We start from the raw sequence: 26,559 nt of genomic DNA, 5'->3' as shown, positions 1-26,559 counted from the left end.
GGAATTCAGAAAGATAACTTTAAGAAGAAACAACAAAAGAGAAACTTTAAGACAGAGATAAAGGTAAAAGGCCAAGAATCATGAACAGGCTGGCGCCGTGGCTCAATAGGCTAATCCTCTGCCTGCGGCGCCGGCACACTGGGTTCTAGTCCTGGTCGGGGCACCAGATTCTGTCCCGGTTGCCCCTCTTCCAGGCCAGCTCTCTGCTGTGGCCCGCGAAGGCAGTGGATAATGGCCCAAGTGGTTGGGCCCTGCACCCCATGGGAGACCAGGAGAAGCACCTGGCTCCTGGCTTTGGATCAGTGCGGTGTGCCAGTCGCAGGGCACCAGCTGTGGCAGCCATTGAAGGGTGAACCAACGGCAAAGGAAGACCTTTCTGTCTCTCACTGTCCACTCTGCCTGTCAAAAAAAAAAAAAAAAAAGATTGGTGTTGATTTGTTTACGACATGTTTTCAGATTCCATAGAGCCCAAAGAGCCTATGTGTAGGGACTGGCATTGTGGCACAGTGGGTTAAGCCTCTGCCTGGCACATGTGCGTTCTGTATCAGAATGCCTGGGATCAAGTCCAGACTCTGTTTCCCATCCAGCTTCCCGCTACACCTTGAGACACAGCAGATGGTGGTCCAAGTGCTTGGGTCCCTGTCACCCTTGTGGGAGACCTGGATGGAATTACTGGCTCTTGGCTTCAGTCTGACCCAGCCCTGGTTTGAGGAAATGTGGGGTGTGAACCAGTGGATGGAAGAGATTCTCTCTCTCTCTCTCTCTATTGCTCTACCTTTCAAATAAATAATAACATAATAACTTTATTTTTTATGAATAAAAAAAGATGTTGTGTATAAAATGTTTTCTATGGAGTGACTAACAACTGTGCCTCTGGGGTCAGTTTTTTGTTTTGTTTTGTTTTGTTTTTAAGAAGTCCAGGGTTTTCTATAGCACGTGTGTCCTTTGTTCACACTACTTAAAAAGAGTAGTGGATTCCATAGAGTTAAATAAGCTTTGCTAAGGAAAATGGAACTCTTGAGGAAGAAGAATAAAAGAACCCAATTAAACTACTTAGCAGTCTGTCTCCTGGGGAAAAGCCTAATTTGTTATGTTGGGTACCACATTCTCTGTAGACATTCTATCTGTGGACGAGGGATTGATCACAACGAGCTCTAACTGGTTTATTCTGTGTCTGACACTATGCCTGGCCTTGTGCTGAATCCATACTTTGTTTCTTAGGAAGGCCCTGCAGCACATGCCCCCACTGTCCCTCTCACCAGGATCCACAGATTTCTCAACTTTCCTCTCTCCCAACGTTCTGGAAGAAGTGGACAGTTTCCTCCTAAGGATAACTAGGTACAGTCAAGGTTGGGGAGTGATCTCTTTCTGGGGATAGAGGGTGTATCTGTTGTTAACTCTTTTTAAAGCATATTTTAGAAAGCCACAACAATACAAAAGTTGCACTTTGTAAATTCACATTTATTAAATAAAAAAAAAGCATATTTTAACCTTCAAAAGATCACCACTAAAAATGGTTCATTTTCAGCAACTGAAGAGAGTGAAATAATAGTTCACCCATCCAAACTCCAATATTAGCAGTGTTGCTGACGTCAAGAACTGGGGCAGGGGATGGGTGTGTGTGTGTGTGTGTGTGTGTGTAGGGGGATAGCCCTGATCAGCTACAACCAAATGCAGAGCCTCTCTGTTCATTGTGACCCCAGCCTATGACCTTTCCCCAGAGCCTGGGTACTTTTACACGTGGGTCCGGTGAGCCTGATTCTCAGTGGAACTTGGGAAGGGCACTTTGGGAGATTAGCAGAAGGGCTCACGTGGTGTGGGGACACTCAACTTTGCCTCAGGGAGCCCTCAGGTCATCCCCATATCAGAGGACACACTGGTCCCTGAGTCACCTAGACAGAGGTTTCAGTGCCATGTATTTAAAAAGCCAGGAAAGTTTGAGGGGAAGCTGATGTAAACATTTTGGTCCCTCAAGGAATAAACGCTCGACTCTGACCTTCCCAATTCCTTACCCACGGCTCCTTAACAGCATGGGCTTGTCACAGCAATGCCTTTATTTTTGGCTCATCAGTATTAGTGATGCTTGTAGATTACACTTATGGAAGTGAGGGCTTCATTCCCTCGTCCTTTGGATTGATTTAGTTTTTCCTTAAATTATCTTAAGGGAGTTGAAAGACAATTTCTCATAAACATATAGAAAGCATATGACAGGCTAATTTTACTTATAGTAGCCAATTATATGGGAATTGGACTACCTGGATCTTCTCATGTTTTTAAGCAGTGGAGTTTTGTGTTCTCTGTTTCTAGCTGCTGTTCTACACCAGAGGTAGAACTCACTCTTCTGGCTTTTGCACTAGCAAGAGGAAGTGTTGCCAAAGTGATGAGCTCTCTTTGTACCATCACTGACCACCTGGACACACAGTACGAAGCCTCCTCCCTCATCTCATCCATGGCGTCAGTCAGGCAGAACCTGCTCCTCAAATATGGTAAATGACCTGGGCGTGCTAGAGGGGCCAGCACTAGACACATCCTACAGCCATCCTCACCACATGACCTCCTGACATCTCTAGTATTTTGGGGTAGTTTGTAGACTGGGTTGTTGTAGTTGTTCCATGATTCCTGGATAAACATATCCTGTAAGGATGTGACTGACTGGGTTTGGGAGGAAGAAGAGGAAATTGGTTCATTTATGGCAGGATAAGCAGAAAAGGAGCCCAGAGTGTCCCCTGGGCTATACTCCCAAGATACACTGACATAATCACTTAAGTTTGGTGATGGCTTGAACACGTCTTTGGTGGAGTACTGGAGAGTCTTACTGTGTAGATCAGGAGAGCTGGGATGTTGGAGTTGCCATCTGGAGGAAGGAGGAATCTAGGGAGACATGATGCAGAATGCTTCGCTCTGCACCCCCTTGCAATTGCCAGAAAGGACTCATGTCAGTGCTTGCCATGGCTTTCCCTTCCAGGCCGGCGGTAACCCATCCTAGCATTTTCTCCGAGCCTCCTTTGGGGCCTCCTAATCCATCTCAGCACAGGAACCCACACAACTACTCCCAGCTGCCTGCAGTTGGCATATGAGGGGTGACTGTTTGCTATTCCAGCCTCCAGTGGTAAAGCTTTTGTCCAAATGCGGCGTCAGATCCTGCCCTCCTCAGTAATGGAGACTTTACTGTGATATTTCTTCCATGATGTATGGAGCTTTGTCTTAATAAACTTAATGTTTAGCTTTTAAAGTCAGACAGTTGATGATGTTTTGTCAATCAAATCTGTCTCCTAACTAGGGAAAGCTCTTTTTTTTTTTTTTTTTTTTTTTTTTTTTTTTTTTTTTTTTCCCTTTTTTGGAAGGGAAGGGGTCAGGAGAGACATGGCTGGATGAGAGGGCTAGATAGTGTCTGGAGCTGAAGTTTTCCAGAAAAACTTGCCATGCAGATTAATGGTTGTTTAACAGTGGATAGTTGAGGAATGCAAAGGGGAAGTATACATTTTTTTTTTAAGAATGTTCTAGTTCTGGGCTATGTAGTAGGTACATAGGTAATGGGTACTCATTACATGGGTAATGGATACTCATTACATTATTTTTTTAAATACCCTAGATTAAAAAAAAAAAAGATTTATTTGTTTGAGAGGCAGAGTTATAGGCAGAGAGAGAGAAGAGGTCTTCCATCTGCCAATTCACTCCCCAGATGACTGCAATGGCTGGAGTTGGGCCAATCAGAAGCCAGGAGCCAGGAGCTTCTTCCAGGTCTCCCACATGGGTGCAGGAGCCCAAGCACTTGGACCATCTTCTATGGCCTTCCCAGGCATATTAACAGGCAGCTGGATCAGAAGTATAGCATCCGGGACTGTGGGGCCCATATGGGATGCCGACATCACAGACGGAGGCTTAACCTATGCCACAGTGCCAGCCCCTATTTATATCATTATTAAAAAAAAAAAAAAAAGCTTTTAGATCATTTTAGCAAAAGTTGAGTCTTATAATTTTTGAAACCTTCAAAATTTGCCTGAATTTAAAAGAATGTTTATTTATTTATTTTTTTTCATCTTATTTGAAAGGCAGAGCAACACAGAGAGACAGAGAGCTCACGGCCTCTCCTTAGAATCACTCCAGGACATAAGCTATGCTTTGTCTCTTTCAGAAAAGCACAAAGAGATAGTGTCAAGTTTTGTTTGATATTACTGCCTATTTTAGCTTTTGAACAGGTGATTAATTATTGTATGTATGTATTTGAGAGAGAGAGAGAGAGCTTGCAACAATGGGGGTGGGACCAGGCTGAAGCTGGGGACTGGAAGTCGATGTGGGTCTCCCACACGGGTGTCAGGAACCCTATAACTTGAACATCACTGCTGCCTCCCAGAATCTATATTAGCAGGAGCTGTATTCGGGGTAGAGCCAGGTATAAGATCTAGGTATGCTGATACGGAATGTAATGTCTTAACCACTCAGTCTGACACCCATGAATGGGCAAATCTGTAGTTAGCAGCCTGGGTGATGACAGGTCCTCCATTTCCACAGATCCTCAGACTTGTTTTTATGTTTTCACAGTGCTAGTTTCAGGATTCTCTGTCTTTTCTTTGTCAGGTAAACCTCTCCAGTTGACTCTTCAGGCCTGTGATGTCAAAGGGAAAGAAGAGAAGTCAGGCCCTGAAAACCTGCTTGTTGAGCCATGGACAAGGGATGGTGAGTGGTGGGACTGTCTGTCTCCAGTGTGCTCAGAGGACAGCTGTGTGAAGTTACATTCTGATTTTCTGTTTTTGTTTTTTCATTAAAGTTATTTATTTTCATATTCTTTGAAGGCAAAAAGAGATCTATCCACTGCTTCCCTCCCCAAATGGCTGCTTTAGCCAGAGCTGGACCAAATTGAAATCAGGAGCCCAGAACTCCATGCAGTCTCCAACATGAGTCACAGAGACCCAAGTACTTGAGCCATCACCTACTGCCTGTCAGGATGTGCATTAGCAGGTGTATAGGAAGTAGAGGACGGCCGGCGCCACGGCTCAATAGGCTAATCCTCTGCCTGTGGCGCCAGCACACCGGGTTCTAGTCCCAATTGGGGCGCCGGATTCTGTCCCGGTTGCCCCTCTTCCAGGCCAGCTCTCTGCTATGGCCCAGGAGTGCAGTGGAGGATGGCCCAAGTCCTTGGGCCCTGCACCCCATGGGAGACCAGGAGAAGCACCTGGCTCCTGGCTTCGGATCAGCGTGGTGCGCCGGCCGCGGTGGCCATTGGAGGGTGAACCAACGGCAAAGGAAGACCTTTCTCTCTGTCTCTCTCTCTCACTGTCCACTCTGCCTGTCAAAAAACAAAACAAAACAAAACAAAAAAACAAAGGAAGTAGAGGAGCCAGAACTTGAACCCAGGCACTCAGATGTGGCTTTTGGGCATTCCAGGCAGCAACTTCACTGCTGTGTCAAACACCCACCCCACATTCTGATCTTTTTGACATTCGTGAGGTGTGCAGTCTCTACCTGAGATTGCTTTTCAGTTGGTCATGGCTTCTGAACAGTTTGTATGTCTTAGTTATAATCTGTCTAGATGTTAATGACCTGTCACAACTTATCAATATTTGAGGGCCAGAAGCCTCTTCAAAATTGATGTTCTCAAAAATGAGGATCTTCCACTTGGAATACAAAAAGTCATCATTTTTAAGTTTAGCTTATCTTTTTTTTTAATTTATCATGTTATCTTTTTTTTAAAGATTGATTTATTTATTTGAAAGGCAGAGTTACAGAGAGGTAGAGACAGAGACAGAGAGGGTCTCCCAGCTGCTGACTCGCTTCCCAAATGGCCGCAATGGCCAGAGCTGGGCCAATCAGAAGCCAGGAGCCAGGAGCTTCTTCCAGGTCTCCCACGTGGGTGCAGGAGCCCAAGGACTTGAGCCATCTTCTACTGCTTTCCCAGGCCATAGCTGAGAGCTGGATCAGAAGTAGAGCAACAGGGTCTTGAACTGACACCAGTATGGGGTGCCGGCACTGCAGGTGGCAGCTCCACCTGCTATGCCCTAAATGAGTAGATTTGTAAAATCCAGCTGTAATCTGTGGTTTTGTTATTCTGTTGTGGTTCTTAGAAGTGTGAGAGTGCTGTGTGAATGGGTGCATTTCCTCACAGGCACTCCTTCCTAGCCATCATTGTTTCTTCTTCTTCAGCTTCCATGTTGGTCTGTCTTGCTCTGGTACAAAAATGAGTCTAGAGAGATAGGATAGGGCGAGTTCTCACAGCCAGGACTGTTGGGTATTAAGGAGTGATTTTTTTTCTTCCCTTTAGAGGAGTAAAAGCTCTTTTCACAGGTGCACTTCGAATGGCAGATATGGACAAGTGCACTACAGTGCTCATGGAGTGCCCAGAGAACTGGAGTGCTGGCACCTGGAGGGCTTATGTTCCTGGTACCACTGCCTTTTAGTCTGCTACACTGGCCAATAGGTTTGGTTTTGTTTTTAAAGATTTATTTATTTAAAAGGCAGAGATACAGAGAGAGTGAGAGTGAGTGTGTGTGTGTGTGTGTGAGAGAGAGAGAGAGAGAAAGAGAGAGAGAGAGCGAGAGAGAGAGAGAGAATCTTCTAGCTGCTGGTTCATTCCGAGAGAGAGAGAGAGAGAGAGAGAGAGAGAGAGAGAGAGAGAGAGAATCTTCTAGCTGCTGGTTCATTCCCCAAATGGGCTGGGTCAGGCTGAAGCCAGGAACTGGGAGCTTCATCCAGGTCTCCCATGTGGGTGCAGGGGCCCAAGCACTTGGGCCATCTTCTGCTTTCCCAGGCACATCAGCAGGAAGCTGGATCAGGATCAGAGCATCTGGGACTCAAACCAGCACCCTTATGGGATCCGGCATTGCAGGCGAAGGCTTAACCTACCACTCCACAGCTCCAGCCCAGGCCAATAGGTTTTGCAGTGGTAGATTTTTAAAGCTTTGAAATCCATGATTATTCCTGTCTTTTTAAAGAATAAATTTAGCAAGTAAAAGGAAGATGTCAAAAACAGTTGTAGATTCAAATATCACAATTTCATATGTGACCTGATTTCTCACCAAGAAAAGGAAAAACAAAGATTTTATGTTTTATAGTGGTGTTCATATATTTGTTTTGACCTGTTTTTTTTTTTTTTTTAAACTTAAGTATGTGTTTGGTGGCAGTGTTATTTAAAAGCTGTCTGATTCTGTTGACTTAAATTATTGACTTCAGTTACTTTGTTGTCACTGACTAAAATTGCTGATTAATCATCTAACTTCTAGGCAGTATTTCAGCCTTTCTTTAAATAGAGACATCTGACCTCCGGGGAAAGGTGACAAAATAATTGGGGTGGTTTTTAGTTCTGTTATTAGACTTGTGTGCATTTCTGGCAATATGGTTTCTAAAATTGTCTACAGAATTAATGTTTGGTGGAACTATATCATATAATAGTTTTTACGAATTAGTAAAGATTCCTTTGAATTTAGTTTCCTTGATTTTGGTGACAAATTTTGCACATAATTTGGAGACTCAACTTCATAAATTTTTGTTTTATTGAACCATTGAAATGAAATTAGCTGTGTGGATTAGTCTTAGTCTCCTTATTTTGATAGGCAGAGCAGTTGAGAACAATTCAGAGCCCCAGGAAGAATGATTAATTAGCACTGACTCGAGTGTGTCTGTGAGATACGTCATTTACAGATGGTAAAGGCTACAGAAAGGTGGCCTTGGCTCTAGTACAGCTTTTTGTGAGTTGTTAGAGGATAATTAACAACAACTACTGGGATAAATCATGACTCTCATACAAGTATTGATGGACTCATGTCACACTTTTTTTTTAGCTTATTAATTATTGAGGGAAGCAGAAAGATGTTACAGACAATTCAAGAGAGAATTTATAAAATATGTAAACCAATAGTAATGCTGAAATTAATTTATGATTAGATTCCAAATTTTTCGGCATCCATTAGGAATAATCAGCTACATTTCCATACAACACAATGTTTTAATTTCTGAGCACATGAATCATGTACATTACTATCAGTATGCTAGAACACAGAGAAGTGTACAACAGCTTGGAGTCAGCGTAAGTGGAGATAACCCAAGGAATGCATTCAAGGGGACGCCCAGTGATCATTTTCTGTTCGTTTCACAGTCTTTGGTGACAGAACATCTTTGAAACTGACTTGAGGTGTTTATTTCTTTATTGTTGGAGCAGGGGTACCTGTAAGGCTGTGGGGATTTTGCCTGAAGAAGTGGAACCTGGCCAGTGCTTTGCTTACTTAGGGCTTCATCAGTGGGTTGCATCTGTCCAAAGGGGACATTTTTTCTGATTTTTATGAAGGTACCAGATGAACTTACTCCCCTGCTTCAGAGAATCTGGTTTGTTTTTAGAGATCTTAGGTCTTGGGATTATTAAAACGAGTCATTCATCCTAACTTTAGTTTTTCCCTTCTTTAGGTTTTCTTACGGAGACTGGAAAAACCAGAGCAAGCACTATTTTTTCTACAGGAACTGACTCTGCCATCCAAGTTACACAGATCAGAATTATGGTAATTCCTGTGCTACCTTCTTTAAGCATGTTATTTTTATTGTTTCTTAGTAAATGTTTTATGTTTCAGAGGTCCATGTCATTGGTTTTTCATCACACGATTATTTACTGTGCATCAGGCCTGTAGCAGAGGGCAGAGACAGGAGGATAGACAGATGGTTGTGTGTCAATGGTGTGAAAATAAGGAATGGGAAAGTTAGGAAGCATTTCTTGGACAGCAGTCTTCCTACTTTTCTAGGACTTAATGTGTTTGAAATACTGTCTCATTGTTTTGATTTTTCTTTAAGCTATTTGAATTTTACCATATTATTTGGAAACAAAACAGCAACAGAACTCTGGCCACTTTATCCTGTTCTCTGTTTCCAGGTCCGACGTGGTGGCATTGGCGCCCAGTGTGGGTTAGTGTTTGCCTATAACTCCTCTTCTGACAAATTCCATGCAGAAGAACACTTCAAAAGGTTTGAAAAATATGACAAATGGAAGCTTCAGGAACTCAGGCAATTTGTAAAAAGCAGGTAAGAAGCAAGATAAAAATCTTTGTAATTCAGAAGAATGTATCCATTCTTTCACTGGTGAACTAAACTTTCTTGCCTTTGTAGAAAAGGTGCTACTAGCCCACCTCAGTGGTCATGGCCTCCACTCTTTCTAGAGCAAATATGAAGACATGTGTGTTAATTTGTTCATAGCTTCTTCCTTGGCACCCTCTGTGACCAGGGGCATACATCTTAAGAATGGCAGGGTCATGAGATATGCCCAAATTGTGGGCAGCCATTGGGAGACTCACCCCTAGCCAGGTTCCCCCTGCCACAATCCCCAATACTCCTGTTAAAAAGTATTTATTAAGCATCCAGTGTGTGTCAACCCTCATGCTAGGCACTGGAAATACAGTGATGAGGAAATTGGCACCATCCCTGCTTTTGTAGACCTTATTGTTTAGCTCAGAAGGTAACCAATAACACTTGCAGTCTTGACTGTGTTGGGAAGGCCACATAGGACAGATAGGGTGCTCTGGGCAAAGAGAAGAGCAGCTAGGAGGGCCCGAGCCAGAGTCTGACACACTCCAGCAACCGGTAAGACCTGGTCGCTGAGGTCCACTGTGAGGTGAGAGTGGCGAGAGATGAAGTGGCATGACGGGCAAATGGCCAGATCATTAAAGGTCTTTTTGTCTCTGTTTCAGAGCCTCAACCCTGCCTTATCCTTAAAGTTGGCAAGAAATGAGGGTAGAGTGTATTGTTGAAGTTTTAGAACCACTGTGGTTTGTGCTATGAGCGAGCACGACACAGGTGGAGTAGGAGGAGGTATCTCTGTGGCCCAAGAAGCCAGAGGGCGTGACCTCTGCTAGAGCAGCAGCAGCCATGGTAAAGTGATGCAGACTGGTGGACGCGCTTGAAGGTAGACGCAGCAGGACCTGGTAACAGCTGAATGTCACGTGGAGTGAGAAGAAAGCTTGGGCGGCAGCGCGTCAGGGGTGTTTGCCTTCGGCAGCTAGGAAAATTGGCAGTGCTCTTAACTGAGATGGAAGCTACTTTAGGGAAAAACAGGTTTGTGGGGAAGAGGATGAATTTTGGTTTGGTCCTGTTGAGTTTGAAGTTCTAGGAGGCCTTCAATGTATCTACTGCCAGTTGAATAAAGAGGTCAGGAGCCTAGAAGAGGTTTGCATTGAAGGCAGAGATGTGAATCATTGATCATTTTAAATGTGGGACTAGAAGGAATAGAAGAGATCATTCTTAAAGAGTGTGCGGACTGAGAAGGGAGCTTAGGTCACCCTGCAGAGATACACCAGAATTTAGGGGGCAACAGAGAAGAACTCAGCCACAGAAGTAGCAGGTAAGCCTGGGCTGTGACCTCACGAAACCAGAGGTAATCTATGTTTAAAGAGTAGGGAATAGAAGGGCCGGCGCTGTGGCACAGTAGGTTAATCCTCCACCTGCAGCATCTGCTTCCCTATGGGATGCCGGCGCCGCAGGACCTACTGCACCACAGCGCCATCCCCGGGGATGATTTTTTTCTTTTTCTTTTCTTTTTCTTTTTTGACAGGCAGAGTGGACAGTGAGAGAGAGAGACAGAGAGAAAGGTCTTCCTTTACCGTTGGTTCACCCTCCAATGGCCACTGCAGCCAGCGCACCGCGCTGATCCGAAGCCAGGAGCCAGGTGCTTCTCCTGGTCTCCCATGCGGGTGCAGGGCCCAAGCACTTGGGCCATCCTCCACTGCACTCCCAGGCCACTGCAGAGAGCTGGCCTGGAAGAAGGGCAACCAGGACAGAATCCGGCGCCCCGACCGGGACTAGAACCTGGTGTGCTGGCACCGCAGGTGGAGGATCAGCCTATTGAGCTGTGGCGCCAGCCCAGGGATGAATTTTTTTAACCTATATATAGGCTAATTCATGCCTTCTTTAGTGACCTTAGCTCATGGTTCCAGCTGAACTAATTTTTTTTCTTTTTTAAAGATTTATTTATTTATTTGAAAAGTAGAGTTACAGTGAGGCAGAGTCAAAGAGAGAGAGAGAGAGAGAGTCTTCCATCTACTGGTTCACTCCCCAGATGGCTGCAGTGGCCGGAGTTACGCAGATCCGAAGCCAGGAGCCAGGAGCTTCTTCCGGGTCTCCCACATGAGTACAGGGGCCCAAGAACTTGGGCCATTTTCTGCTGCCCTCCCAGGTCATAGCAGAGAGCTGGATCAGAAGTGGAGCATCCAGGACTCAAGTGCCCATATGGGATGCTGGTACTACAGGCGGCAGCTTTACCCACTATGCCACAGGGCCAGCCCCCTCCTTTGGTTCTTTCCAGAAACACCAAGCTATTGCATTTTACTTTAATCCTGAGTATCTCGTCTAAGGTGCATGGCTTCATCTCCCATTCTTCAGATAAACCAGTTACCTAGAGAAACAAAACTTCTCCATAGTTGCCTGGTTATTTGGGGGGATGATATAGTTCCCAGTAAATAAGATGAGGCTGAGAAATGTCCAGCAACTACCAAGTGTTTTCAAAGAAGTACCAGGTCCACACCCAAACTTTGATTGTTAATTGACAGGCTATATGAGTATATGCACGTGAAATGCCACTTGACTTATTTGTTAGACTCTTGAGAGGTTTGGAAATAAGAAAATGTTTTATGATTGCCATTGTGTTTACAGGATTGGTTGCTCATCTGCTGACCTTGGAGAGGATGATCCTGTTGGCTGGTTTGAGCTGGAAGAAGAGTGGGATGAAGCTGATGTGAAGTTACAACAGTGCAGAGTTGCCAAAGTAAGCATTAGTGACCGTGCCCTTCATATTGGCCCACTCTCCGCCTTTTATTTCGTAAGCATTTATTACATGCTGATTGTGTACCAGCCCTGTGCCAACACTAGGGCCCCAGAGATGAATCAGTCCTCCAGGAGTCCTGGGCTAGTGGGAGAGACAGACCTATGGGCAAGTGTGATATGGGCTGTGATAAAGGGAGATATGGAGAAGCAAGTGGAGTCCCCAGGGTGAATATCTAACAGTCTGATAAGGCTTCCCAGGAAAGGCAGTGCAGTGCCAGTGTCGGAGGTTAACTGAGCCATCACCTTTAGTCAGGCTGCAGTGTGTGGAGATGAGCACCTAGGGCCAAAAGAATAGCAGTTGCACAGGCATTAATGCAAGAGAGGTGTGTTTCCATAGCTATGAAAGAAAGGGCGAGTATCTGGCCACTTAACTTTCTTTGTACTTCAGGGGTAAATCACAGGCTTAGATAAGGGCTTACCTAGTAGGTGCTCAGTAAATATGTGTGCAGTTGAATAGTGGATTGTTGAGGCCTGTAACAAAGACGTTTTCATGTAAAGTGCAGATGGTATGCACAGAAATTTGAAAATGGCCTCAACTTTGAGCAAACTTTGAGCCCTTCCTGGGCTCCTAGCACGTGAGTTGCATATATTAGCCGGCAGCTTTGAGATGATTCTGTAGGACACCTGTTTTCATTTTACCCTGTGACTGCCTTGGAGAAGAGGCATGATCCTGTTAGCCTGTTGTAATCTTTGTGCCACAGTGTCGGCCCCTACCTATTATAATCTTTATCATAACCTGACACTCGGCATTTGTATTGTCTTTTTTTCTGCTTGGAGAAGATACAAACACTGTCTGCCTTTGACTGGACAGAGTGATACTGATAAATTATAGAAATCATAGGGAGAACTCTCCAGAAAGACCTTTCTTCCTTTTATCATATCTATGGGTTCTGACTCCTTTTGAAATCTCTTTTATCCTCTAGTACTTGATGGTGAAGTTCCTCTGCACCCGTCAAGAGTCCGCAGAGCGTTTGGGAGTGCAAGGCTTAAGCATCAGTGGGTACCTCAGGCCTGCAAGAGCAGAAGCAGAGCAGAGCATCCTCTGTGCCCACTGCAGGAAAGACACAGACGGTGTCTCTGGGGCCACCCTGCTCCTCAGGACCCTCCAGTTCATCCAGCAGCTTGCACATGACCTGGTAGGGCTTCCTCAGTTATTAGACTACATTCCTTTAGGAAACATGAGTGACAGTGCTAAGGAAAATGAACACCAGCCAATGAACCCCAGCCCTGCCGAAGCCATGCAGTGTGAATGACTATGACAGACGTGCTGCTTGATGGCATTGAAAGGCCCAGGAAAGAGCCGTGGGGCATTTGTGGCACAGTCAGTACACAACTGAGTGGCCTTTGTTGTGAGCTCTCCTTGAATAGACCTGTCAACACATCTTACAGATTCGAGCCCTGGTTGCCCTAGGGAGACGAAGCAAGTTCATGGAGGATTCGTCTTCCTGGGAGCATTAGTGAAGTCTGGGTGAATTCTATTTGTTCACTATAAGTCCTAAATAATGTCAGAACTTGAGATGACTTGGATATCTGATACCAACTTTCACAGTCACTAGTGACAGCTCACTCATAGGAAGGTTCTTATAGCCTACTGCTCCAGGGTGCCTTCAGAGGCTGGTGACTCCATTGATGTGTGATCTGATTGCTCTTTGTTATTCAAATGTCCTGTCACAGCAGACAGGAGGATTAGAGAGGGAGGCCTAGGAGTAGCTAGCATGTTTACAGCAGAATTGACACCCTCTGATCACGTGCAGACCTGAATAGCAGTAATTGTCCAACACAGATGGACATTCCTTCTGGGTGTGGCACTGTCAGGTAGCCTGTGTGTGTGAGGACATGCAGGTTATGTGTGTAAATAAATTTACATACATATGTATGTATACCACACACACATATTTTAGAAAGTTTTACCCCAGAAATAGTTGATTACAAGTGTTTTCGTGGTGAAGAGTAAGCATCAGTTGTATGGGAATGTCACCTATATGGAGCCACTTCATCCCTTAACAATGAGAAGTAAAAGGGGAATCACAATATTTCTCTAAATTTTATTTTTTCTGGTCTCTAATCTTTTAGGTGCAGCAAAAGGAAAGTGGCTTAAAATATAAATCTTTTCTGGACTTCGCGGGTCTTGATTTGCAGATCTTCTGGAATTTTTACAGTAAATTAAAGAAAAAGTAGGTCAGAATTTATTATAAAGTGATAATCATAAACAAAACTAAAAATACTGAGTTTTTAAAACATTATTTAAAATTATCTTCAGGCCATGTGTATAAGGTGTATATGAAACATAAATTGATTTTGTGTAGGCTTGGGTCCCATCCTCAAGCTATCTTTCTGTATGTGCCCAAATATTCTAAAATCTGAAAAAAATTCAAAATGCATAGTGCTCTGGCCCCAAGCCCTCAGCCTTTATCCTCCTTTTGCAGAAGCAGCACCAGAGGTGAATTTCCTTCCCCTCAGTGGGCAGAGTGCAATGGGGTCTGTGTTCACAGCCCCTAGGACACTGTCCTTTCTGTCCCACCCTGCTTTCTTTGGCTTCACTTCTTTTTACTGAGCCCAGGGCCTACAGGAGAGTGTGGTTCTGGAGCGTAAAAGCACCTGCCCTTTTCCCTTAGACGTTCTTGTCTTTCTGCAGCCCGAGGGAAGAATGCATCTGCGCCCAGACCCTGCTTCTGCAGCTGCTGCAGAGCTGCTTCCCAGTGCTGCAGAGAGACGTGCTGGCTGCCTCGCAGGAGGGGAAGCCTGCCGCCCAGAGCCCTGAGGGGGCAGCCGCTGCCAAGGAGCTCTACACACACCTGTGCGATGGTAGGGGTTTGGAGCTCTCCTTCAATGTGGCCCTGTGGGGGTTCCTGTGGTCATGCGAGCCACAAGGGGATTGCTGCTCTGGGAGATGAGTGCTTCCTCTGATGTTCTTTTGTATTATTTTATAGTTCAAGATTTAGTCCTTCATCAACTGACCTTTGCCTCTTGGTTTCAGATTATGGCTATGTTATACTGAGAATACTTAGCTTCATCTGAGTAGAATAAGGCTGATAGATTTAGGGAGGAGCTTTTATGATAAATTGAGAATGAAACACATATGCCTATTTGAAGTTTTTTTAAGGCCTTGCTAAGTTGTATTTCAAAAGGATAGGGAAACAATGAAATAAAACCTGATACATACAGTGCATGGTTTTTTTTTTTTTCTTTTGTTTTTGGTGTTTTTAAAAATATTTATTTATTAATTTATTTGAAAGGCACAGTCATAGGGAGAGAGGAAGAGATTTTCCATCCGCTGGTTCGCTCCCCAAATGGCCACAATGGCTGGGCCTGAGCTGATCCAAAGCCAGGAGCTTCCTCTGGGTCTCCCATGGGAGTACAGGGACCCAAGTACTTGGCCTATCTTCTACAGCCTTCCCAGGCACACCAGCAGGAAGTTGGACTGGAAGTGGAGTCCCCAGGACTTGAACCAGTGGCCATGTGGATGCCAGTGCCACAGGTGGCAGCTTTACCCACTATGTCACAGCACTGGCTCCACAGTGCATATTTTAGTTAAATGTAAACAAACAAATGATCTCCTCCACTGCCTAACTTATAGCAAAGTATTTCTTTGCTATTGTCTTAACTACAGAGTAGAGTATAGTGGGTTTATAGACTAGTCCTAGCTGACATATATTGTGAGTGAGTACATGGACTATATTATACTGACTCTACTATTCAATTCTGTCAGTGGTAGATAGGGCAGCTGGAGACTCTGTGCCCATGGAGATATTGAAACAGGAAGTGAGAAACACTCTACTCAATGGGGCTGCTGTCTTCTTTCCTGATCGACAGACTCGGCGGAACCATCTCTTCGCCATGATGGTAATGATTCACTGAAGGTGTTGTTTCCATTCCTGACATCTGTGACGTCTGTTAGGATGCAGTTTATAGTCTTTGTTTTCTCTGAGTATGTTTCAGTTTCCCATTAGTACTTACTATATGCAAAATTTTTATGGGACACAACTATTGAAGGCTGTGGCAGTCTGCTCAACGTGGGAATGACAGATAATCTGTTTTACAACCTGACGCCTCACAAAGTGACACTACAGTCTATCATTACAATTTGCTTCTTACTACATTTTCTCTTTTGTATTGTTGCAAAATTTAAAATGAATACAAAAGTAGACTAACCAGTTTAGTAGAATCCCCTTGCCTCCCAAATGTACCTACCCATCATCTGTCATCAACAATTATAAATTCAGGCTAATGTTATTTCATCTATGATATACCCTACCCACTCTTCCCTCCTCACTACACACCTAGTATTATTTGTAAGTTAATCCCTGATATATTTTACTCATAACTATTTCAGTATATATCTGTAAAGATAATTAAACCAAATTGTAAACTTCCCATCCTCTTACTTCCCCTTCCTTCTTTGTGTCTTTCAGACTTGTAGTAAAAGGGGTGAGAAATTCTCCCAGTATATAAAAGCATTATGTTACCAAATGAAATGTCATGTACATAAGATCCATTTTTTTTTTAAAGGTTATTTATATGAAAGGCGGAGTTACAAGAGAGAGGGAAAAACAGAGAGAGACAGAGAGAGATATCTTCCACCTGCTGGTTCACTCCCCAAATAACTGCAAAAGCCAGAGCTGGGCCAGGCTAAAGCCAGGAGCTTCATCTGGATCTCCCACATGGGTGGCAGGGACCCAAGCACTTGGGCTATCTTCTGCTGCTTTCCCAAATGCATTAGCGGAGAGCTGCATCAAGACAGAAACCAGTGCCCATATGGGATACTGGCATTGCAGGTGGCATCTTCACCCACTGTACCACAACATTGGCCCCCAGGTTTTTAATTATGAAGGAAGCATTTCTATATGAAAATGAGTATGATACATTACAAATATGTTAATGTAGAACAACAAAAATTTATCTTTCGGGGTTGGCACTGTGGAGCAGTGGGTAAAGCCAGTGCAGTGCCTGCAGTGCTGGCATCCCATATGGGTTCCATTTCTGGTTCCGGCTGCTCCACTTCCAATCCAGCTCTCTGCTATGGCCTGAGAAAGCAGTGGAAGATGGCCCAAGTGCTTGGGCCCCTGCACCCATGTGGGAGACCTAGAAGAACCTCCTGGCTCCTGGCTTCGAATCAGCTCAGCTCTGGCCATTGTGGCCTTTGGAGAGTGAACGAGCGAATGGAAGACCTCTCTCTCTCTGCCTCTGCCTTTCTGTAGCTCTGTCTTTCAAATAAATAAATAAATCTTTTAAAAAAATATATCTTTCTAGATCATAACATAGCATCTAGATTAGGGAGCTTTGGAGATTCCTGTCTTACAATGATGATAAATTGCAGGAAAACATAAGCCATCTAAGAGGATAAAGTAGATAAAAGTGTACAAGAAAATAGAAAGGAACTGTCTTAGCTGTCAAAGCCTCAATAAATGCACTTGATTATGGATCGCTAGATGTGTCCCTTTCAACGTGGGGAGCAAATCAAGGGTATTTACTGTCACTTCCTCTGTTTGAAGAATTGGAGGGCCTCAGCAGAGTGGGAGGACAAGGAAAAGCTGTAATTGACAATTGGAAAGAATAAGACAAATAATTATATGCAGAAGATCTGATTGCAAATTGCTTTTTATTGTCTGTAGAGACAACTAATAGAATTAGTAAAAAAATAATTTGAGAAAACTGGAAACATTTTTCTATATAAATAAACAACCAGTTAGCAAACATGAAAAAGCTCTGAATGCAAAAAGGCCTAAAGGAACAAAAGAAGCGTAGAATTGTCTCCTTATGCCAAAGGGCCACAGTCTAGCTGGAGTACCTGCCGCTGAGAAATGTTGACGCCTGCGCACTAGGCTTATAGAGGAGAATCATCCTGAGGCTAAGTAGTTGATGAAGATTTCAGAGAGGAGCAGTGTCTTTGTATTTCAGCTGTATGTAAAGCTTGTGTATCAACTCGGGCGTCCCTTGTCACATTTTTTTAGTTGCAACCTTTGACAGTACTAGCCAGCCCGAGCCACTGGACTACATGGCCTAGGCCGTCTTCCGCTTCTTTACTAGGAGCATTTTTTTCTCAAAGACTTATTTTTGTTTATTTGAAAGGCAGTTACGGGGGGTGGGGGGGATGGAGAAAGAGAGGTCTTCCATCTGCTGATTGACTCCCCAGATGGCCACAATGGCTGAGGCTGGGCCAGACTGAAGCCAGGAGCTTCTTCCGGGTCTTCTTGGGTGCAAGGGTCCAAGGACTTGGGACAGGCTCTGCTGCTTTCTCAGGCACATTAGCAGGGAGCTGGATCAGAAGTGAAGTAGCCAGGACTCGAACCTGCTCCCATATGGGATGCTATCACTGCAGGCAGTGACTTAACCCACTGTGCCGCAATGCCAGCCCAGGTAGAAAATAGACATTTTGTGCCGCATGTGCCCCACACAGAAAAGTAGAGAGAGGACATCTGACCTCCTGCATGACACTAGTGTCTGATAGCAGAGCCTTCGCTCTTTCCCTTTGCCCGGCCCTTCTGACAGCAGTGGGGAAGGTTCTTTTTTCCCTTCTCATGCCGATGAGTTGACAGTGCTGCTGAACTCATCTTCAGTCTCAGTGCCTCTCCAGGTAATGACGATAACCGTGACTGTGACCACATCTGATCTCCCCCACTGTCCCATGCCAGGCAGAGTCTTGGGTCTCCAATCCCCTGGAAACTCTCCTTGGTGTCTTGCGTGGCAGTATGTTCTAATACACTTAGTGAATTTAGAAACCCATATAACCCCCAAAGGCACGCAGTAGTCCTGTCAGATGTGATGCTCGGTCACATAAACTGTAAAACCACAGACTAGAGAAAGAGCTTCAGTCCTATTTAAAAATAGCTCACAAGGGATGGACACTGTTCCTGCCTTTTGCTTGCACGATGGTATGCCCAGGGATGAAAAGTACACATCTTTTGGAGGTCCTCTTCGTAAACATTTGCGTCAGGAATTCCTGAAGGAAAGCTTGCAGATGTTAACTTTGACAGTGGACAAAAGTCAAGCTGCCACCATCTGTGTGGGTGATCAGTTTTGTTCTTTCTTGGCTTTTTTATTTGGATGTTGTGAGGTTGCCTTCTGCCCTGGCTTTCCTCATATTTGGGAACCATGGGTGGTGGTGTTTCATGGTGCTCTGGGTCTTTAGAATGTCATAGAATAGATTTCTGAATGTGGTTTCTGGTTTTCTAGAAGAATGTCACCGAGCAGGAGCACAAGCAGTCCCTGCAGCTCACTTTCCGTTCACTGTGCACGTATTTTAGGTGAGTCTGTAATTCCCTGCAATTGTCCATCCTTCAAATCTGTGCACTTGTCTTCTTTAGCTCTGCCTTCCCTCTCGTGCTTTTAGAGTAGCACGTCCCCTGACTCAGCTAGCAAGCCGGGTTTCTGGAATTGATACTAGGCACAAGAGTGAATGGTGGTAGAATAATACTCTTGTCAAGAGCTTAATCCAAGTCCCAGTGATGGTAAGACAAGTTAGTTGAACCCATTGAGAATCTCTTTGAACATGTCAGTTTCTAAGTGATTTCCTGTACTCAAGTCTGCAAACCCAACTACATTGAAACCAACTGCAGAAGACTGAATGGTAATCTGCAGAAGGAAATGAGCCAGGAGGGGAAGACTTAGAGATACTTACCAAAGAAGCTAATGGGCCTGTAGGCTGTGTGACTGCAAGAATAGACTTTTTTTTTTTTTTTAAAGAGATTTATTCATTTGAAAGAGTTACAGGCCAGCGCTGTGGCTCACTAGGCTAATCCTCCACCTCTGGCCCCAGTACTCCGGGTTCTAGTCCCTTTTGGGGTGCCGGTTCTGTCCCGGTTGCTCTTCTTCCAGGTCAGCTCTCTGCTGTGGCCCGGGAGTACAGTGGAGGATGGCCCAAGTCCTTGGGCCCTGCACCCGCATGGGAGACCAGGAGGAAGCACCTGGCTCCTGGCTTCGGATCGGTTCAGCGTGCCGGCCATAGCGGCTATTTGGGGGGTGAACCAATGGAAGGAAGACCTTTTTCTCTCTCTCTGTCTAACTCTGCCTGTCAAAAGAAAGAAAGAAAACAAAAAAGAGTTACATATAGAGAGGGGGGAGACACAAAGAGAGAGAGAGAGACTTCTTCCATCCACTGTTTCACTCCCCAAATGGCCGCACGGCTGGGGCTGGGACAGGTTGAAGCCAGGAACCAAGAGCTTCATCTGGGTCTCCCACGTGAGTGCCTCTTCCACTGCTTTCCCAGGTGCATTAGCAGGGAGCTGGATTACAAGTTGAGCAACTGGGAATTGAACCAGGACCCATACGTGATGCCAGTGCTCATCCACAGTGCTGGCTCCAGGAACAGCCTCTTGAGGGAGGGAGGCGGCTAATAGCCTGAGCAGCACTTCAGTGATGCGGATGCCAGGCCTAGAGGCCTGTCTGTATAAACACGTTCAGAATTGAGCAGTGGGGCTGAGAAGAGAGCCTGGGGCTGCTCGGGGAAGAGCGTTAGAAGACACAGGGAATCATTAGCCTGGAGTGTCAAGTGAGCAGCCCGAGATCAGGTGCTTGTGCTGATTGATGAGTCTGCCCTTACATGTGGACAGGCAGTGACAGTCCCAGCTGGGACCACAGCCTCCTCCTGACTCCCAAATCCCCCACCGCATAGGGCGGACGGCGAAATCTTCCTAGATTCTTTTTTGGCACTTTTAAAGCAGAAAGTGTGAAAATCCCCTTCCTGGAGCCCGATGTCCTGACTCATTTGTGTCCTCACAGTGATAAGGATCCAGGTGGCCTCCTGCTGTTGCCTGAGAAGAGTGAGCTGGCCGACATGAACATCAGCGAAGTCCTAGCAGTCATGAACACGCTTCTCTCTGTGGCTGCCCGAGAGGTACCGCCTTGCTGCCCCCCTGCTTTCCTCGCCGTGCTTTTAGGAGAACGTGATCTGGCAGGCCCTGCACCTCCCGTGTGCCCTTCTTTACGTTAAGCATGTGCCCGCTATTGCCCGTCAGCCACAGGCACAGATATCCCTGTCGGCCCCTGCAGACAGGTGAGGGACCCCTCTCTGTCCCTGGGTGGTCGGCCAGGGACAAAAACATGGACGTACTGAGACTTGCTGTGAAGAAGAGGAAAGAATTTGTGCCAAGTCTCCTTGTAGTGCCAGCCACAAGCCAGCTCATAGTTACAGATGTATGGTGTGTGTTTTGTGGAGAATTACTTTGACTTTAAAACAAAAATTATGTAGCAGGTTCACAGACCAGTCAAATCTGAAAATCTACTTCTCCTTTTCCTGTCCTAAAGATAGTTTTTTAACTTTTGCTTTTTTTTTTTTTTTTTTAAACATTAAAGTGCAGTGCATGCTCCGCCTAGATCAGAGTTACATGGGATTTCTGGGCCCCACCCCAAGCTACTGACTCAGGATCTCGGAGTAGGGGTTTAAGAATCTGTACTTTTACCACACACCGCAGGAGACTCTGAAGTGGTAGAAGCTGTGCACTAGGGGCAGGTGCAGTCTCCTCTCTGTATGAAGTGTGGGAACCAGAGAGTATAAGAAAGCTTTGGATGAAGCAGACCATACCCTTGAGGTATTTCGTGAGGTAGGCTTTAAGATACCTTATCTTGTATCTTGTGGCTGAACTTGGTATCTTTAAATTGCTTACATTTTTGATAGTTCTTGTCTGTTTCCAAGGTACTGTTAGAGTGGTGATTTCTTTACTCCCAGCTTCCTAGAGGGCTAGGACAGTCAGCACTTACCTCCAGTTCACTTCCATGGGCCCAAGAGAGCTTGTAGTCTGAGTAGGTTGTCATTGGCCAAGGTCACACTGAGGCTGACCACTATTTAGAACTCCTGCTACTTTGTTTATTTAAGATTTATTTATTTGAAAGGCAGAGTTACAGAGAGAGAGGGAGAGACAGAGATCTCACCTGGTTTTTATAGGTGTCAGTTTTGTCTCCCGTGTGACCTGGTAGGTGCTAGAGCCGGGACAGAAACCCAGGCCTTGTGGCTGAGTTTTGTCTTCTTTCCACTAGGTCATACTCGCTGTAAGGTTTGTGTGGGGAAGTGAGCTAGCATTTGTTCAAGAGAATTATCATCATCCTTTACCATTTGGAGATCGAATGTTTGTCCTTTTTCCCCTTGTGATACAAAGGAATTATTGTGTCATTGAGCCTTCTGGGCCAGGGATTACTGCAGCCTTGAATTATTACCTTGAATTATCTTTCAGTAATAACATCTGTAGTTATACTAACTAGAGGGGTAGAGTTAGATTAGGGAAAAAATTTAAGCTTAGTCAGAAATGTACCTAGTCTGAAGTTTTTCTCATAAGCCTGTTCATTCCGTAAGTATCCAGGGAGCACCTGCTTCGGCCAGACCCTGCTGGCTGTGGGGGACGCAAGAGAGGCTGACTTGCGGTGCAGGCCAGCACTGTCAGTAGATGGCCCTGGTCGTGCACCATGGCTTTGGAGCAGCAGGCTCAGTGCGCTGCGGCATGTGCGGAATGCGCCGCCCTTGTCGGTGGGATGGGACTAGGGCGGCCAGAGGCTTTGCGGAGAAGGCTTGGTGGTTTAAGCAGAAAAGAAAAGATATTCCAGGTGGAGGGAGCGGCTAAAGGGCAGTGACCAGAAACGGAGGGAGAATGGTAATGCATAGACTTTGCACAGCTTGAGTTCAGGGGTCTTTGGACTTAGGTGTGGAGATTGTAATCAGTAACAAACAGGTGACAGTTGGAACCACAGCTGTGGGTGGCATCATATCACCTCTAGGTATCACGAGAAATGTACAGAGAAGAGGCAACCAGGGGAATAGGAAAGAGTGGCCAAAAGAAATTGTGAAGACAGAGGTCGAGGGAGGAGAGAGTTTCTGTGGGCGGTGGTTCACAGAACCCCGGAGGCGAAGTGTAGAGGCTGTGTGCTCCAGTGAACTAACCCCTTTGGGGCGTGGTGTCACTAGAGGGGGTGGAATGGGAGGGAGAGGAAAAGCAAAACCAGAGCAGGTGACTTTTTGGATGAGGTACACACCCAAAGGAGTGTGGGTGGGTGACTTAAAGAAATAGACTTAGACATCATCAGGTCCTTAAGGCCGGTCCTCCTACCTCCTTGCGTTCATCATCTGCTGCTTTCTTTCTGACCATTCCTCCGTAGCAGCTCTGCTTGCACTAGTTTTGACCTTCAGTGGAATCATATGGTAGACAGCCTTCTGTGACTTGTTTTTTTCACTCCACAGTGTTTTTGTGAGCCATCCATGTTGGTATGTGTGCTGTAGTTTTTCTTGGGTACACAGTTCATGAACATGCCACCATATATTTCTCCATTGCACTTTGGAGGGGTGGTTAGGTTGGTTCGGTTTGGTCTGGTTAATCTCCCAATTGGGCTTATGGGAAAATATACTATCTAGTTCTGGAGTATATCTTGAGTTTATCACTAGAGGTCAGGTGATATGCATATCAAAGAAATCCTGAGGAAAAAAAAGCTAACATGGGAGAGCTAGAGAGGGATGAAGGATTGTCCTTCAAGGTGGAGAGAGATTTGATTGGAGGGTTGGGAAGGAGCCAGAAAGAGAAGAGATTTGAAGATGTGAGCAAAGAAAGAGACAAGCAGTGGGGCAGGGCTCCTGAGGTGGCACACGGAGATGTCCTGTGGAGCAGTGACCTTTCGTGAAGGTCTGGGAGGCTGCAGGCTGGGAGAGGAGTTACCCAGCACCGTGTCTGGGTCACGTGTAGGTTGACAGCTTTCCCTTGACCAGTCCCCTGTCTTTAATAATTTGTTTTGCCGGTGACAGCTGCTCCCAGTGAGAGGGCCCTGGCTGTGCCCTGTGGATGACCTTGCCATGAACACTTTGTGTTTGTCTCTCTCTTGCAGTGTGAGCTGGTGATGCTCCATGGGGCCCAAGGGGAGGCTGGCTCGGTGCTCTTCTCCCTGTTCTGGTCTGTCCAAGGTAGCCTGCTGTCCTGGTGCTACCTGCAGCTGAAGAGCACCGATTCTGCAGCCAAAGATCTTGCCGCAGACCTTATTGAAAAATGTGAGTGTCACTTCAAACTCAACGAAGACAGATAGGTGTTTGGGGTTCAACTCTGTGTATACTGTCTTGATTGTTAACTGAAGCACCAAGTGTGCATATGATTTTCTTTATTATAATGCAGATGATTGCATTATTTTTATGTTAACATAGAATTTTTTATCTTTTGGGGCTGGCGCTGTGGAGTAGCAGGTAAAGCTGCCGCCTGCAGTGCCAGCATCTCATATGGGTGCTGGTTCGAGTCCCAACTGCTCCACTTCTGATCCAGCTCTCTGCTATGGCCTGTGAAAGCAGTAGAGGATGGCCTAAGTCCTTGGGTTCCTGCACCTGCGTAGGAGACCCAAAGGAAGCTCCTGGCTCTTGACTTTGGATCGGTGCAGCTCTGGCCGTTGCAGCCATCTGGGGATTAACAAGCAGATGGAAGACCTCTCTCTGCCTCTGCTTCTCTAACTCTGCCTTCAAATAGATAAACAAATCTTTTTTTAAAAAAAGAATTTTATATCTTTTAACAAATTATTTAAGTGGCAGAATAGCAGAGAAAAGAGACAGTTACAGAGAAGAAGAGTAAAAAGAGAGAGAGAGTACTCCCATCTGCTGATGCCCACAATGGATGGGACTGGGCCCGACCAAAGCTAAGAGCCGTCAGCTCAAACCAGGCCTCCCACAAAGGTGGCAGGAACCCACTTGAGCCATCTCAGCAGCATCCCAGTATCTATATTAGATAGAAGCTGGAGTCAGGAGCCAGAACAGGGTATCAAACCCAGGCACTCTGATGTAGGACATGGACATCTTAATCACTGCACGGAATGTCTGCCTTCATCGCATGTCTTTTTCCTGAAGTTTCATGTCTGAATCTGGTAGTGTACCTAAGTATTTTTTCTTGTAGAGTCAGATCATTTTATAGCCTAGGACTCACCTCTGTAATCATACAGCACCCTTGGATGGTATCTCACTCTTCAGGAAAGTCTGTTTATATCATTTCTGTTTTGCTCAAATTGTGCAAGAAAAGAAAGTCCTGAATTTTTAAATAAGGTTTGTGAGCACTGCTGTGACCTTTGCTAATTATGGAGAATACTCAGGTTTATGACCTGTACACCCACAGTAAACTGTACGAAACCTAGTAGGTTCTGTAAAGTTGTATATGGAAAATTCATTTCTGAAACACTTGGTCCCAGCAGCTATGAAAAATATACTTCTGTTATAGGTCCTGCCACCTAGAGCTTGGCCCATTGCATTTGTGCCCCTAATGCTTGGGCTCATTGTGAAACTAAAAAAAATGGAGAGGTTGATGACTTCACTCATCAAAGTAGTATCTCCACTTCATTGAAAAGTAGCAAAGACAGCAGATCACTCACTTTATAAGCAAACTCCTGAGAGTGGTGCTGCTTTCCCTCCCAGAGGAGAACACTGTGTGATGCCTGACTGTCCCCTGGTGTTTCTGCTATGGAGTCCCTACCCCTCTGGCCCTCCCCAGCTTTGCCCTTGGTGGTAACTGATAAGTAATGTTCTACCCTATATGAGATGCGTTGTTTTCTTTATGTCTTGGTAGATGTGGGTCAGTTTCTGGCAAGCATGAGAGCAATTTTGGAATCCCTCTTGTCGCAGTATAGTGGAAAAACCATAGTCGAAAAATTATGTAATTCGGTGTTTTCCATGGCAGCTCGTCAACTGGTAAGAAAAGGGGTGGCTATTTATAATGAGTGGGGCCAGGGGTGGGAGTGCACCCCAGGCAGATGCCAAGGGCTTTGTTCATCTTCCTGTAGGTCATCTTCCTGCTGGACTTGTGCCCATTAGACATTTCACACTGCACACTCTTGAGAGAGTTCAGCACCCTGACGGAGCTGCTGAAGAAGCTCTGCAGTGACTCTGGAGGAGGACTGAATAAGGTAACTCGGGGTGGCCCGAGGTGGCTGTGTGTCCTCCCTCAGGCTGCCGCTGGAAGAGCCTCTTTATTTCATCAGTGGTTTTCCAACAAGGAAAAGGCCAGTCCAAGTTGATTTGGTCTGCTTGTCATTAGAAAGGAGACACAAAAGGCTCATTGAATTTTTCCTTGTGTTTTTCTGTGTTCTTTGAAATATTTTAAAATTAAAAGACAAAAATAAATAGTTTAAAAAGCAGAGACACAGAGAAGAAGCTATATGTAGATAATCTCGTCATTTGATAGCATATGAAGGTACTTAAAAAACATGTAAGTGAATAACCAGATTGAAGTCCAGAAGAAAAAAATATATGTTGAAAGCCAAGTTAGAAGGTTGGTATTTAAAAGAATTTTTCCCCTTACTGAATTTTACAGTACACAGAAGTTTTTTCTCTATCTTGTTTGAGTTTCAAAACAGCCCTATAGCAATGGAAAGAGCATATATATTTAATAGGTAAACAAAAAACAAAGACTAGGGGCCAGTATTGTGGTGCAGTGGGTTAGGCTGCCACCTGTAGTACTGATATCCCATGTGGGCACCAGTTGGAGTCCTGGCTGCTCTGCTTCCAATTGAGATCCCTGCTAATGCGCCTGGGAAAGCAGTAGGAGATGGCCCAGTGCTTGGCTTCCTGACCCAAGTGGAAGACCTAAAAGAAGCTCCTGGCTCTTGGTTTCAACCTGGCCCTGCCCTAGCCGTTGCAGCCATTTGGAGAGTGAGCCAACGGATGGAGGACTTCCCTCTGTCTCTTCCTCTCTCTCTGTAACTTTGCCTTTCAAGTAAATAAAAAAATAAAATCTTTGAAAAAACAAAGACTCAAAAGAGAAGTAAAATCGCCTTATATTTGCCAAGGTCCCAAGTAGGAATATGAAGTCTTTAAACTCCTAATTCAGCACT

At 45.2% G+C, this 26,559-nt stretch overlaps 1 protein-coding gene across 4 annotated transcripts in view; it reads left to right on the top strand.

Moving 5' to 3' along the window:
- Positions 1 to 26,559, top strand: part of ZZEF1 (zinc finger ZZ-type and EF-hand domain containing 1) — a 127,634-nt gene that overhangs the window by 31,079 nt on the left and 69,996 nt on the right. For 2 of the 4 annotated variants that reach the window (XM_062175259.1, XM_062175257.1), the window contains exons 7-21: positions 1,222 to 1,338; positions 2,308 to 2,486; positions 4,579 to 4,677; positions 8,395 to 8,486; positions 8,852 to 9,000; positions 11,620 to 11,731; positions 12,714 to 12,926; positions 13,864 to 13,964; positions 14,426 to 14,595; positions 15,500 to 15,633; positions 18,967 to 19,034; positions 20,509 to 20,623; positions 23,590 to 23,749; positions 25,296 to 25,417; positions 25,510 to 25,632. In XM_062175259.1, coding sequence (XP_062031243.1) covers positions 1,222 to 1,338; positions 2,308 to 2,486; positions 4,579 to 4,677; positions 8,395 to 8,486; positions 8,852 to 9,000; positions 11,620 to 11,731; positions 12,714 to 12,926; positions 13,864 to 13,964; positions 14,426 to 14,595; positions 15,500 to 15,633; positions 18,967 to 19,034; positions 20,509 to 20,623; positions 23,590 to 23,749; positions 25,296 to 25,417; positions 25,510 to 25,632 — 1,954 coding nt within the window. Of the gene's footprint in view, positions 1 to 1,221; positions 1,339 to 2,307; positions 2,487 to 4,578; positions 4,678 to 8,394; positions 8,487 to 8,851; positions 9,001 to 11,619; positions 11,732 to 12,713; positions 12,927 to 13,863; positions 13,965 to 14,425; positions 14,596 to 15,499; positions 15,634 to 18,963; positions 19,035 to 20,508; positions 20,624 to 23,589; positions 23,750 to 25,295; positions 25,418 to 25,509; positions 25,633 to 26,559 lie in introns of all 4 variants that reach the window. The other 2 variants (XM_062175258.1, XM_062175256.1) reach the window with 1 other exon arrangement.

The sequence above is a fragment of the Lepus europaeus genome, chromosome 18, assembly GCF_033115175.1.
Source record: "Lepus europaeus isolate LE1 chromosome 18, mLepTim1.pri, whole genome shotgun sequence".
NCBI lineage: Eukaryota > Metazoa > Chordata > Mammalia > Lagomorpha > Leporidae > Lepus > Lepus europaeus.
This window is presented reverse-complemented; position numbering and strand designations above follow the sequence as displayed.